At 47.5% G+C, this 13,314-nt stretch overlaps 2 protein-coding genes across 4 annotated transcripts; one reads left to right on the top strand and one right to left on the bottom strand.

Annotated features, from left to right (window-relative positions):
• Positions 1–3,991: 3,991 nt before the first annotated feature.
• Positions 3,992–7,965, bottom strand: nudt1 (nudix (nucleoside diphosphate linked moiety X)-type motif 1). 2 transcript variants are annotated; one of them, XM_072481048.1, is made up of 4 exons: positions 7,849–7,965; positions 7,028–7,216; positions 5,527–5,672; positions 3,992–5,055 (listed from the first exon to the last, which is right to left on the bottom strand). In XM_072481048.1, exons 2-4 carry the CDS (start codon positions 7,177–7,179, stop codon positions 4,865–4,867), a joined length of 489 nt encoding a protein of 162 aa, XP_072337149.1. In that variant the 5' UTR covers positions 7,180–7,216; positions 7,849–7,965; the 3' UTR covers positions 3,992–4,864. The 2 variants fall into 2 exon arrangements, with proteins under 2 accessions (XP_072337149.1, XP_072337148.1); XM_072481047.1 differs by lacking the exon at positions 7,849–7,965 and adding an exon at positions 7,645–7,782.
• Positions 7,830–12,474, top strand: mrm2 (mitochondrial rRNA methyltransferase 2). 2 transcript variants are annotated; one of them, XM_072481045.1, is made up of 3 exons: positions 7,830–7,986; positions 10,414–10,697; positions 11,792–12,474. In XM_072481045.1, exons 2-3 carry the CDS (start codon positions 10,424–10,426, stop codon positions 12,214–12,216), a joined length of 699 nt encoding a protein of 232 aa, XP_072337146.1. In that variant the 5' UTR covers positions 7,830–7,986; positions 10,414–10,423; the 3' UTR covers positions 12,217–12,474. The 2 variants fall into 2 exon arrangements, with proteins under 2 accessions (XP_072337146.1, XP_072337145.1); XM_072481044.1 differs by lacking the exon at positions 7,830–7,986 and adding an exon at positions 8,159–8,535.
• The last annotated feature ends 840 nt before the right edge of the window (positions 12,475–13,314 follow it).

The following is a 13,314-nucleotide window of genomic DNA, read 5'->3' as shown; positions in this document are numbered from 1 at the left end:
TAGTCGTCCTTACGCTAGCCTCCGGGGCACCTCCCATAGATAGTCCCACTCCACCTGGTCGAACGCTTTTTCCGCATCCATTGCCACAACTACCTCAACCTCCCCACTCTCCGGGGGCATCATGATCACATTGAGCAGCCTTCTTATATTGGCCAGCAACTGCCTACCCTTGACAAACACGGTTTGATCCTCCTGTAGCCATCTGGGTTGGCCAACTCCCGACGTAAAATGGAGAACAGCAAAGGCTGAAGGGAAATTCAGCCAACACAGGCAGAAACTAGCAGGTGCAAGTTTACTGTGTATTAAACTCTGCAAAAGCCCAGACAGCATTGATACAAGCAGCCATCTGCATAATAATGTAGCAGCCATCTACATACTAATGAGCGATCCCCGGGAACAATCGAAACATTTGGGATAAACAAGGCCAAGCCAGACTCCTCGGCGCCAGCAGGAGCCAACACAAAAGAGGTTAACAGACACCTCAAGACCGCCCATCGATCAGGGAACCGCTCCAGTATTGGAGAAATCGAACTAAGCGATTGTAACAAAGTCCAATCACTTGGAACCAGGTACAGGGTCTGCCCCGAAAGGCGGGAAGCCCCTGGGGACTATAAAGTTAAGCCCCCAAGTTCAAATCGTTCTTCTTGACCGGGTCACTCAGCAACGCGAACCAACCCTTGACAGTGACTGGTTCAGCTGCCGCCAAAAGACCGTAAGTCTTAAGTGAACGCTCGCTACGAGATAGGCGCTCCTAGCTACCAGTCCATACCAGCTTTTGAATCCCGCAGACTCAGAACCCGAACGAAAGGCCATTTGTTCCCCTGACCTGGTGGGCCAGTCCGAAGCTAAGTATAGGCCTGTTAGTTGTAGAAGTAGCTTAGAAGTAGAATTTATGCACGAGTAGCGATTTACTGTGTATAATAAATGTGCTTTGATTTGAATCTTACTAATTGGTGTATTGAATTATTGATCATTACTTGAACTTGAACCTCGTGGCGGTATCATAAAGATACCTGGGCGACTCGAGAGCAAAGGTTATAAAACAGAGCCAATTAAACGAACCAAAAGTTAGCAACACTCCATAATCACATCCGGCACACAATCTTCAATCCTGGAGGCCAAAGTTTTGGCCAGCAACTTGGCATCCACATTAAGCAGGGAGATCAGCCTATATGACCCGCATAGCTTCGGGTTCTTGTCCTACTTCAATATCAACGAAATAGTGGCCTGTGTAGCCACCTAAAATGGCTGATTCCCTATTAATTTGGCCAAAACCCGATTTAAAATGGCTAACCGAAAAGGCTGATGGGAAAAGCAGCCAACAGGACACAAACGGACAGCTGCAGACAGAATAGCATATTCGGCTCTGGGGAAGTCGGCCCAGATTGATACTCAAGACTATTAGCAGCACATCAACCCAGACATCTGCAGTTTAATCGTCTATCCCCAGGAACAATTGCAACATATTAGCAATTGAATGCTGGGCCAGATCTTTCGGCGCCTGGATCGAGGAATCGCCCCGTTATTGGACATATCGAACCCAGTGATTGGGAACAAGTCCAATCACTTGGGACGCAGGGTCAAGGGCTGCCCCGAGAGGCGGGAAGCCCCTGGGCCCTATAAAGTGAGGGGCCAAGTTCAGATCACTCTCTCTCTCCCTTCTTCACCTGCTCGCAGCCTTCACAAGAACCTTCAGCAAAGAACTGTAAGTTTGACTCCAGCGATCGCTACCCGATAAAGACTCCTAGCCATCGACCCGTATCAGCCTTTTTGAATCCCGTGGGCCAGATCCGATTCGATAAGCCATTCGTTTCCCTGACCTGGTGGGCCCTTCCTAAAGTTAAGTATTGGCCAGTAGTGATAGGTTTCTATATAGATAGTAGGATTATTGTGTAAGCATTAATTGTTGTATATAATAAATGACCGTTGATTTCAATCTTACTAAGCGGTGTGCTGACTTATCATAACTCAAGCTTGAACCACGTGGCGGTATCAGAAAGATACCTGGCGACTCGTGAGCAAAGGTGACATAATCAGAGGTAATAAAACTAAGGCTAAAAAGAGCAACACCTGTGACATCGTCAGGGACAGCACCCCTCTGTCCCTTGCCTCATTGAAAACCTTGACCAGCAACGGCACTAAAATCCCCGAGAACTTTTTATGGAACTCCACCGGGTCCCCGTCCGGCCCCGGGGCTTTACCCGACTGCATTGCCTTCAAGCCCTCAACTATTTCCTCGGCCCTAATCGGGGCCCCCAGCCCATCCACCAGCTCCCTACCCACCCTTGGGAAGGTCAGTCCGTCCAAAAAGCGCCTCATCCCCTCCGGCCCCGTGGGGGGTTCCGAGCAATAGATCGTACTGTAAAAGTCCCTGAAAGCCCTGCCGACTCCCCTACTAAGTTCCCACCCCCATCAACCACCCTCTCTATTTCCCTGGCCGCCTCCCTCTTCCTAAGTTGCTGTGCAAGCATTCTGTTGGCTTCCCCATGTTCGTAAAACGCCCCCCTCGCCTTCCTAAGCTGCTCCACTGTCTTGCCTGTGGACAACACCCCCAACTCAGCCTGCAGCTTCCAACGTTCCCTTAAGAGCTCCACCCCCGAGGTCACCGCATACCTCCTGTAAAATCTCCTTAACCAGTCAGTCCGTTTCTGCCCTATCCGTCATTCCCTATAAGCCCGGATCAAAATCAGCTCCCCTCTTACCACTGCCTTCAGCGCCTCCCAGACCACCGCTGCTGAGACTTCCTCCGTGTCATTAACCTGCATGTAATTCTGCATACACTTCCTCAGCCTCTCGCACACCGTCTCGTCCGCCAACAGCCCCACATCCAACCTCCATTGCGGGTGCTGGAAGCTCTCCTCACTAACCTGCAGTTCCACCCAATGTGGGGCATGATCCGAAATAGTGATGGCCGAATACCCCGTATCCACCACTCCTGCCAGTAAATCCCTGCTCAAAATGAAAAAGTCTATCCGGGAATAAACCTTGTGAACATGCAAATAAAAAGAAAACTCCTTCCCCGTCGGCTGCCTAAACCTCCATGGGTCCCCCCCCGCCCCGCCCCCCGCCCCCCCCCCCCATTGCTGGTACCCTGCCCGTTTTTGAGCATGACCGGTTCAGGCCGGGGTCGATGACTGTATTAAAATCCCCTCCCGTAACCAACTTGTGCGAGTCCAGGTCAGGTATCTTCCCCAGCAACCTCTTTATAAATTCCACGTCATCCCAATTTGGCACGTACACATTAACCAAGACTACCTTCCTCCCCTCCAGCTTACCGCTAACCATGACATAACGCCCCCCCCGTCCGAGACTATACTGCCCACCTGAAATTGCACCCGCTTGTTGATCAATATCGCAACCCCCCTAGTCTTAGTGTCCAGCCACGAATGAAAGACCTGACTGACCTAACCCTTCCTTAGCCTGACTTGATCCACCACTTTCAGGTGTGTCTCCTGCAACATTACCACGTCCGCCTAGAGCCCTCAGATGCGCGAACACACGTGCCCTCTTGACCGGCCCGTTCAACCCTCTAACATTCCAGATGACCAGCCTAGTTGGGGGGCACCATGCCCCCCCCCGCCGATCAGCCATCCCCTTTCAAACACTAGCTTTTAACCTGAACAATTGCCCTGTCCACCGCGCTGCTGCGGTTGGTAAGCCAAGAGCCTAACTCGTCTTCTCCCCATATTCATATACCACCCCTTGTACACACCTCAATTGCCGCCTTACAACAGATAATTTGAGGGTAGTGGGAATTCCAAGGGTTTTGTATGTAAACAACTCACCTGAGGAAAGCTAGTGTTTGAAACAAACCTGTTGGACTTTAACCTGGTGTTGTAAGACTTCTTATTGGGTTTTAAATTAGATTGTTGATGAATAGTTGCCCTTGTGCATCATCTAGTGGCCAATTACAGAGCGACGGTTAAAATTTTTCCACTTGTCCTCTCCACAAAGACTGAGAGTTTCCTCCCTTCTAAAAAAAAAATCAGTATTGTAAAGAAAAGTAAATTTATTTCCGACTAGGAGTACAAATCACAGAACCCTTTCTTTTATATTGCAGCAAACAGATAAGTCAATTTACATGGAATCTGAACAACATCCAGTCACAAACCCTCCAGATCTTAACATGCTCCATGATTTGTTGCTCAGGTGTCGCAGTGAGGCAATGAATTTCCACTTGTGTCCAAAGCTTAAAATTGTCCAACTCACTTGTATTTGTAAAGTGTGGGAAAATACACTGCAGCAGAGATTTTCTCAGGTCTCTTCTAACAATGCGATGGATCACCAGGGGGGAGGTGCAAGGTCAGGGTAGGGACTACAGGAAAATTGGGCATTGTCCTTGAACGATGTATGTATCAACCCCACCTAATTATCCTACAATTCTTGTGCTGAAGCATTCCAGTGCAACAAAACACACCCATGATCATGGTTGCAAACTTTCCTAGATTACCTTAGCCATGACTAATCTTTAAATTCTAAGAGTGGCATAAATGGAAGATTATTGGCGAATCAGGTGGGCCAAAGGCTAGTTAACCGATGAGTCAAAAATCATCCAATCATTGAATTGATAAGATGGGGGTGTTGGGTGACCAATGGCTGGTACGTGAAGGTGGTGTTGGTGGTGGTAGCAGGGCACGAAGATATAATGACATCTGCTGGAGTAGTCCAACTAGCTTGTGGTTAAATTGGCTATTAAATGTCCAAAGCAAAATTGTAAAAATATTAGCAGGATTTAATTCTTTCACCAAAAGAGAAGAAAATTGCAACAGCTCTTGGTAACCATTTGTTACAGTGTATGTTCCCAGTGGCTCAATGTTCGTTAAAGCATCCTGCCCCCTGTAATTCAGAGAGCAAATTGTCAGAGTCAGGACTCCTTGTCAGCTTCCAGCTCATCCACCTCCTGCAGTGTGTATTCCAGGATGGTGTTATGTCCTTGAAACTTGAATTGACCCTTGAACTTCTTATTCTGGAGTAATAGAGGGAACCAATAAATGTCATCAGCCCACATCTCATCAAACGGGATCTTCTCCAGGTCGAACCATTGTGGGCGCATCTCTGTGAAAAACAGTTAGGCGGTGATGTTTTTCAAATCCAAAACAGCAATGTAAAACCAAGAAAAAGGCTGTGTGACTGTACCAGTGCCAAGGTGCTTCACTGGAGCCTAATCAGACAAAGGTTGACACTGAACCACATAAGATATTAGGGCAAATAACAAAGCTTGGTCAAAGAGATGAGCTTTAAGGAGTGCCTTAATGGAAGAGAGCGATCTGGAGGCAGGAAGTTTTAGGGAAGGAATTCTAGAATTTCAGGCCCAGGTAGCTGGAGGCATGCCTCCTACTGGTGGAGGGACTAAAATTGATGATATCCATCCTCCACAAGGCCAGAATTGGAGGAATGTGGATGTTTCAGGATTGTATGACGGGTGGAAGAAGACAGAGGCAAGGCTATCGTGGATTTTAACACATGCTCACTATACGCGAAAGCACCTTTCAATCAATGAGCTATTTTTGAAGCATGGTTATTTACCTTCCGATTCCACTGGTTCCCCTTGGTAACTATCTGTGCGGAATATGTGAACATCCAGCAATTCCCTCTCACCGACAAATTCAAACTTGATCTGACCGACTTTTTCCAAGCTCTCAACAGTCAAACTGCTCTCCTCCCACAATTCTCTGAGGAAGGAATTACCTTTTCTTTAAAAGACAAATTTTCAAAATGGTTGCAAAAAAGCATTTCTGATGGATAGAGCACAGGAAATAGCAGGCCATCACCCCCTTGTTTTACCATTCAACTAGGCCATGTCTGATCAGTACAATATTGTAACTCCATTGAACAGCGCTAACTTGTATTCACTGATGCGCATTAACGAAAGGCCCTAATGCCTCATGGTTAAAGATTGGGTGATACTCAGCCTGGTTCTGGATTTAAACTCATGTCTTTGATGAACTGGCTGGAGTATTGTGTCTATTACTGGGCACCACAGTTTAGGAAGAGAGGAAGCAGAAAAAGTTTACTAGAATAGTACCAGAAATGAGTGACTTCAGTTATGTGGAGAGACTCAATAAGTGAGAGCTGCTCTGCTTTGAGCAGAAAAAGGTTAAGGTGAGATTTAATAGAGGTATTCAAATTTGAGGGGTTTTGAAAGAAATCGGGAGAAACTGTTTCCACTGATAGGACAGAGGTCAAGGACAGAGGTCATAGTTTTAAGATAATTGGCGAAGGAAAGAGGATATGAGAAGATTCTTGTTTTAGGAAGTGTGGCGCATTTATCTAGAATACATTGTCTAAAAGGGTGATGGAGCAAGTTCAACAATAACCGTCAATGCGCTGGATAAATCATTGTAAAGGAAAAAATAGGTAATGGGGAAAGAGGAGAGGAAGTGATACTAATTGGATAGCTTCTTCAAAGGGCTGGACATGGGCCGAATGTTCTTTGCTCTAAGATTCGATGGGCACTACAATTTGGCTGAGTACTCCTGCACCAGAAAGGAGGAATCCGCTGAGATCCACACTCCTGTTCAATGTCCAGGGATCTCAGCTGGGGCAAATACACATGTGTGGATCAGATTACGATTGGGCATGCCTGTGATGCCTTCTCTGGTCGTAAAGTGCACAACACGGTGGTGCAGTGGTTAGCACTACTATCTCAGTGCCAGGAACCCGGGTTCGATTCACATCTTGGGTGCCAGTCTGTGTGGAGTTTGCACTTTCTCCCCGTATCTGCGTGGGTTTCCTCTGGGTGCTCCAGTTTCCTCCCACAGTTATGTGCAGGTTTAGATTGAACATGTCATATTGCCCCTTAAGTGAAGTTCTAAGACAGGGGATGCAGTCGATGCAGGGTGGTCTTTCAAAGGGTTGGTGCAGACTCTATGGGGCCGAATTGCCTCTTTCTGTACTGTAGGGATTCTATGAACACACTGTTCTAGGCTTGGAGGGTGGCTAGAATTGTACCCCAGTGAGAATAGCCACCTTTATCAGGAGATATGGGGGGGGGGGGAAGGAAAATGGGTTAAAAGCTCTATGTTACCTTTTTGCTCCTTCCTCTATGGTTTCTCCGGGCTCCACTTTACCCCCAAACCCATTCCAGCGGCCAGCCCCAAATCCTCGTTTCTTCAATCCGAGGAGGATCTTCTGTTGCCTCAGCACCATCACAAGGGTCAACAGCTTTGGGGTGACCATCTTTCCGCAACAATGTCTTCTCAATGGCTGGCAGCTCCTGGTGAGGAAGAAATTAGCGTAAAACAGCTTTGATATTCCATTCAATAACTTGTATTTACTCTACAGCAAAATAAAACCTATTGAGGCGCATCACAGGAGTCTAATCAGAAGAGATATTGGGACAGGTGACCAAAAGCTTGGCTAAACTGGGTTTAAGCAGTGTCTGAAAAGAGGGCCATCAATGGTGGGGTAAAGGGAGTTGGGATGCGAAACAGGCTGGAGTGGGAGGAATGCAGAGAACTGGGAAGGTTGTAGGGCTGGTGGAGGTTACACAAGTAGGGACAGGTGGGGCCTTGATGCAATCACAATCGTCCAACAGTGCAGTTCACAGGCTCTTTAAAAAAAACTGTTTCTTGGAAGACAATGGTATGTGCGAGGAGGATGGTGGGAGCATAAGAAAGTAAATAATTCGCATTAACTTGGCACCTTTTCCGACTCTAGGACCTCCCTTTCCGGTTTTTGAAGTGCTGGTCACTTTTATAATGTAACGTGATGGCTGTAACTGCAGTTCCCTGAGTCGGGAGCACTGGGTAGTTCGAACGCCTGGATGCTCGCAACCGAACAAACAATGTATCCATTCTGGCTGCTGATGAATGAAAGATGTTACATTAGCGAGGCCGGGACAGCTACCTGGTTGACGCACAGCTCGCCTCCCGCAGGCTGCACTTTCTTTCACACCTGCAATGAGACGGAAAGGTTTTCGGAGTCGCTCCAACTTCCTCCCAACGTTTAGAATCGATTCGGAGTTTGTCGATCGGCACACACAAGGCGAGTTACGCTCGTGCACACCGGATGGAAACACACAAAAAAAAGGAACCGTTTTGCGCAGTGTTGTTTCTGTGTGGCCAATTTTATAAAACCGAGTGAATGCGTTTCAAATGTGATGTTTCAATTGGAAATAAATATCTGCGCGGCCGCTTCAGGATAAATTCTTGCTAAGGCTCATCTTGCCTGTTTGTGGGGTTTGGTTTCCTGGGGGAAAGTTAGATGTGACTCAAGGGTCCGGGATTAGGTTCTTTCAGAACAATTTGGTGCCGCATTGCCTGGTTAAGGCTCCGTTTGTGATGTGGATTTATTTGAAGCGCTTTATCGAACACTTAGGACAATAAATTGGCACTCGCCGCCATGTCCTTTCACCGAATCGTCATCATTTGTATTGATATAGCGCCTTTAACGCCGTAAAACGTCCAAAGAGGCTTCACAGGAGTGTTATCAAGTAGAATTTGATACGGAGCCACCACGTAGAATATTGTAAACAAAATACTGCGATTGCTGAAATCTGAAACAAGAACCGAGGATGCTGGAAACACTAAGAAGGTCTGCAGCATCTATTAGGAGAGAAACCGAGTTGAACGTTTTGAGTCCTTGGTGTCCTCAGATCTGAAGGGAGGGAAAATGTAGAAACTACAGCAAAAATTGGCAACTTTTAAAAAAATATATATTTTTATTGGCATTTTCAACTTAGTATAAGTTTGACGAGTAAGGCACATGGGGCGGGATTCTCTGATCCTGAAGCTAAGTGTTGACGCCGCCGGAAACGCCGTTGTAGCTGCTGATCCGGCCGTGGAATGGGCACCGGTGGATGCGCGCATGCGCAGTGGGTCCGGCGCGATTTTTGCGCATGCGTGGTGTCTCCCGCGCCGGCCCTGACCCAACATGGCGCAGGATTACAGGTGCCGGCGCAGAAGAAAGGAGGTCGGGAGACAGCGAGGCCTGCCTGCCAATCGGTGGGTCCCGAACACGGGCCAGGCCACATTGGACCCCCCCCCCCAAACAGGTCGCCACCCGACCCTTCAATGCCGAGGTCCCGCCGGCTCAGAGCAAGTTAGAACGGTGCCGGCGGGACTCTTTTTTTTAAGCGATTCGCACGGCCCTCCGGCGATTCTCCGACCCGGCACGGGCCGGAGAATCCTGCCCATGGTATTTAAAAAGTAGTAGTCTGATATTTACAAGCCAGTTGGTGTCCTAGGTACAACAGTTTTTACAACCCGCACCCCCCCGCCCCCCTTGGAGGCATGTTTTTTTTCCCCCCGCTGGGGTTTTTTTATGTTTGTTTGGTGTTGGGGGGAGGGCTGCGTGGCCTTCCCCTCCCCCTCCTCCCCTTACCCTCTCCCCCCTTGCACTCTTCCCCCCTTCTCCCCTTGCACTCTTCCCCCCTTCTCCCCTTGCCCTTTCCCCCCTCCTCCCCTTGCCCTCTCCACCCTCCTCTCCTTGCCCTCTCCCCCTCCTCTCCTTGCCCTCTCCCCCTCCTCTCCTTGCCCACTCCCCCTTCCTCTCCTTGCCCACTCCCCCCTCCTTCCCTTGCCCTCACCCTCCCTCCTCCCCATGACCTCTCCCTCGCCCTCTTTCCCCCCCCCCCTCCCCTTGCCCCCTCCTCCTCTTGCCCTCCGTGCTTCATTTTGTGCCGTCTTTGGGATCCCTTCCTCCCCTCTGCAGCAACAGGCCCAACCGGAAGATGAGATGCTGCTCTTCCAGCTTGCGCTGGGCTTAAAGATGTTAGTTCAGATAACCAAGAGCTTGACCAAAGAGGTAGACTTTAGGTGGGTGTTAAAGGAAGAGATGGAGGTAATTACAGAGGTTGGGGCCCAGTCAGCTTGGCTGCCAGATTGGAGCGAGTAAAATCGGCAGTCTGCAGGAGACCAGAATTGGAGGAAAGCAGAGATGGTGGAGGATTGTAGGGCTAGAGGAGGCGACATAAACAGTGTTTTCCACAAAGCCAATGGCTGTCTGAATCCACTTACTATTGCAATATGGTTGACCTGCAAATGTAATCACGAGTGAAGGTGAGACCACCTCTGCTCTATTCCAACCCGAATGCTGCTGAGACTCTTGCCCATGCTTCACTAACTCCTGCACTCTACTCCCTGATCTCCACTCTCTCCTCGCTGGTCTCCCACATTCCATACCCATCAAACTTTAACTCATCCAATCCACAGTAACCCGCACCCTATTCCTCATTGCATTATGCACCCCGATGCCTATCCTTATTGGTACAATGTTAAAGGTGCTATTATAAATGCAAGTTGCTGCCACCATCATTCACTCTACATCTTAATTGACCTATTGCTGAGTGGAATCTGTCCAGGGTGAGGGCTGAGGGGGAAGCCGAAGGAGAGATGATGGAACTAGGAGATAAGTGGAAGAAAGAAATGGTGCTTAAAAATGGTAAGATATTTTTATTTTTCCCATTATTAGACAGGGTGATATGATCTCTCGGGTTCGGTATCAACTGTTTCACACAGCAGCCGAACATCTGAAAAAAACACCAGCTGAACAGAGGTGGTTATCAAGGCAACAGAGGGACCCATACGTGAAATCTGCCCGGCAACAAAACTACCGCTGTCGGAGCGCATTTAAGTTGCTGGAGATTGATGAGACGCACAACATCCTGAGGCCTGGGATCAGCGTGATTGACTGTGGTGCAGCACCAGGTGCCTGGAGCCAGGTTGCGGTTGGCAGGGTTAATGCCACCGGCTACGGTGAGTGACATAAAAATCAAATTTAAAAATCTGTGACAGGAGCAATCCCTTAGGGGTCTGCAAGGTAATCAAGTTATTGATAATCTGGATTGTGGGTACATCTGCAAATGTTAAGTGCAATTTATTGTAAAGAAAAAATTATGTCTACTTGTTTATTTACTAACATTATAAATAAAACATTTTGGCAACAAATAGTTCATACTGTTATTTGGAATTTAGGACAAGGGCGTATGTTATTATTTATAGGGCATCCCCAGGAGTGAGTAAGTATCTGAAGGGGATTTCCAGGGATCTGTTGGTATTTTCAGGGGGTTTCTAAGAGTCAGCGAGTATTTTCAGAGGGTCCCACGTGTGTGCCTGTATTTATAGAGATCCTCAGCAGTCTGTTAGTATTTGCAGAGGTGCCCAGGAGGGCATTCGTATTTGCAGGTTCTGGGGCATGTCAGCATTTCATGAGCTCAGGATTTTCGAAAGTGCCTTAGAGCCAGTGAAGTACCTTTTGAAGCATTGTAATGTAGGTAATATGATCAATTTGCACACAAGGTGCCATAAGCATCAATATGATTATGATCTGAATATCTGTTCTTGAAGATGTTGGCTCAGGGATAATTATCGGCCAAGACAGCAGGAAGAGCTCCCCTGCTCTTCATCGAATAGTGCCATATGATCTAGTGCCACATCCAGCAATGTGGTGAAAGGATAAAGAGAAAACATAAATGAATGAATAATCCTACAAATCGTTAGTTTGCAATTCTCTTAATCATTCTTTGTCATTCAGAAGCATCAACTTTTCTTGAGTGCTTTTCTACAATTGGATAAGGTACCAACCTGCAAATTTCTCACACTCTGCATTCTTCCCCTCGGAGAAGGAAACATGCAAAATTAAAGGAACTAATCACGATGAATGTGTCTGGAAATCTGCCCCCTCTTGACTAATGTCGGTTTAGATGAAGGAACATAATTAAATATTATGTAATAATAATAATAATGTAGGGAAGGGATTGGGAAAGCAGGCAAATGGGGCCTGTTTCAAAACGTGATGTTCTTCTGTTCAGGTTTGTTGATGATCTTCTTTTCATTTCCCCTGATTGCAGATCTGGATGCCCCTGTAGGTTTTGTATTGGGAGTTGACCTTTTACACATCCCCCCACTGGATGGCGCTGTGTTTCTGCCTCATTCTGACCTCCAGGAGCTTGCGGTTCAAGCAAGAATACAGGAATCCCTGCCGGCGGGAGAGGCCCAGGTCATCCTGAGCGACGTGGCACCGAACGCCAGTGGGATCCGCGAGCTGGACCAGCAGCGATTGGCTGAGCTATGCTTCTGCGTTTTCGAGCTGGCCAGGAGGGTCCTCAGTCCTGGTGGCACCTTGCTCTGTAAATTCTGGGATGGGACTAACAGCCGTCTCCTCCACAGCCGACTCACCCAATTGTTTAGAGAGGTGAAGACTTTAAAACCGGCTGCGAGCAGGAAGGAGTCATCGGAGGTCTACTATTTGGCAAAATACTACAGGAAGAGCTGACGTTTTGGAAGTACTGTTTATGCTCATGGAAATTTCCATTGCAAGCTCACAATGTGGGACTATTTGTTCATTTATCTTTTTTCCCCATCCCTCCACCACCTTGTGAGGGGAAAAAATGCATTTCTATACTGCCTTTCACAACCACTAAACATCTCAAAATGCTTTATAGCAATGAAGTACTTTTGAAGTGTAATCATTGTTGTAATGGAAGAAATGTAGCAGCAAATTCTTATAAACAGCAATGTGATAACCAGATAACCTGCTTTCGTGATGTTGATTGAGGGATAAATATTGGCCAGGACACTGGGGGAGAATCTTTGCTCTTCAAAATGGTGTCATGGGATTTTTTATGTTCACCTGAGAAGGCCTTAGTTTAATTCTTTGTCCAAAAGATGACAGTGCAATGCTGATTCAGTGCTGCATGGAGTGCGAGCTGGGACTTTTGCTCATGCCTCTGGAATGGGAATTGAACCCAGTTACTTCCTGACTCTGAGGTGAGAGCACTACCCACTGAGCTACAGCCACTTTATGATTACTGCTGCCCTGTAATTCGTTGCCAGGAGATGGGCTGGAAGTCTGGATATATGTCCCTCTGTTTTGCAAGAATAAAGATTCTCCCTCTCCCCCTTCCCCCAGCGCGTAGTCAGTTAACTGACATGGGGCGGGTTTAGCAGTGGGCTAAATTGCTGGCTTGTAATGCAGAACACAGCCAGCAGCGTGGGTTCAATTCCCGTACCAGCCTTCCCGAACAAGCGCAGGAATGTGGCGACTAGGGGCTTTTCACAATAACTTCATTGAAGCCTACTTGTGACAAGTGATTCTTATTATTATTGAAATTGAATCACTTTAAATTATGTGTCTCATGACCTCAGGACATCCCAAAGTGCTTTACAGCCAATTAAGGTTTTTGGAGTTGTAGACCATAAGACATAGGAGTGGAAGTAAGGCCATTCGGCCCATCGTGTCCACTCCACCATTCAATCATGGCTGATTTCAACTCCAATTACCCGCTCTCTCCATTGCCCTTAATTACTCGAGAAATCAAGAATTTATCAACTTCTGTCTTGAAGACACTCAATGTCCCGGCCTCCACCGCCC

This window comes from Scyliorhinus torazame, chromosome 17, assembly GCF_047496885.1.
Source record: "Scyliorhinus torazame isolate Kashiwa2021f chromosome 17, sScyTor2.1, whole genome shotgun sequence".
In the NCBI taxonomy this organism is placed as follows: Eukaryota; Metazoa; Chordata; class Chondrichthyes; order Carcharhiniformes; family Scyliorhinidae; genus Scyliorhinus; species Scyliorhinus torazame.
This window is presented reverse-complemented; position numbering and strand designations above follow the sequence as displayed.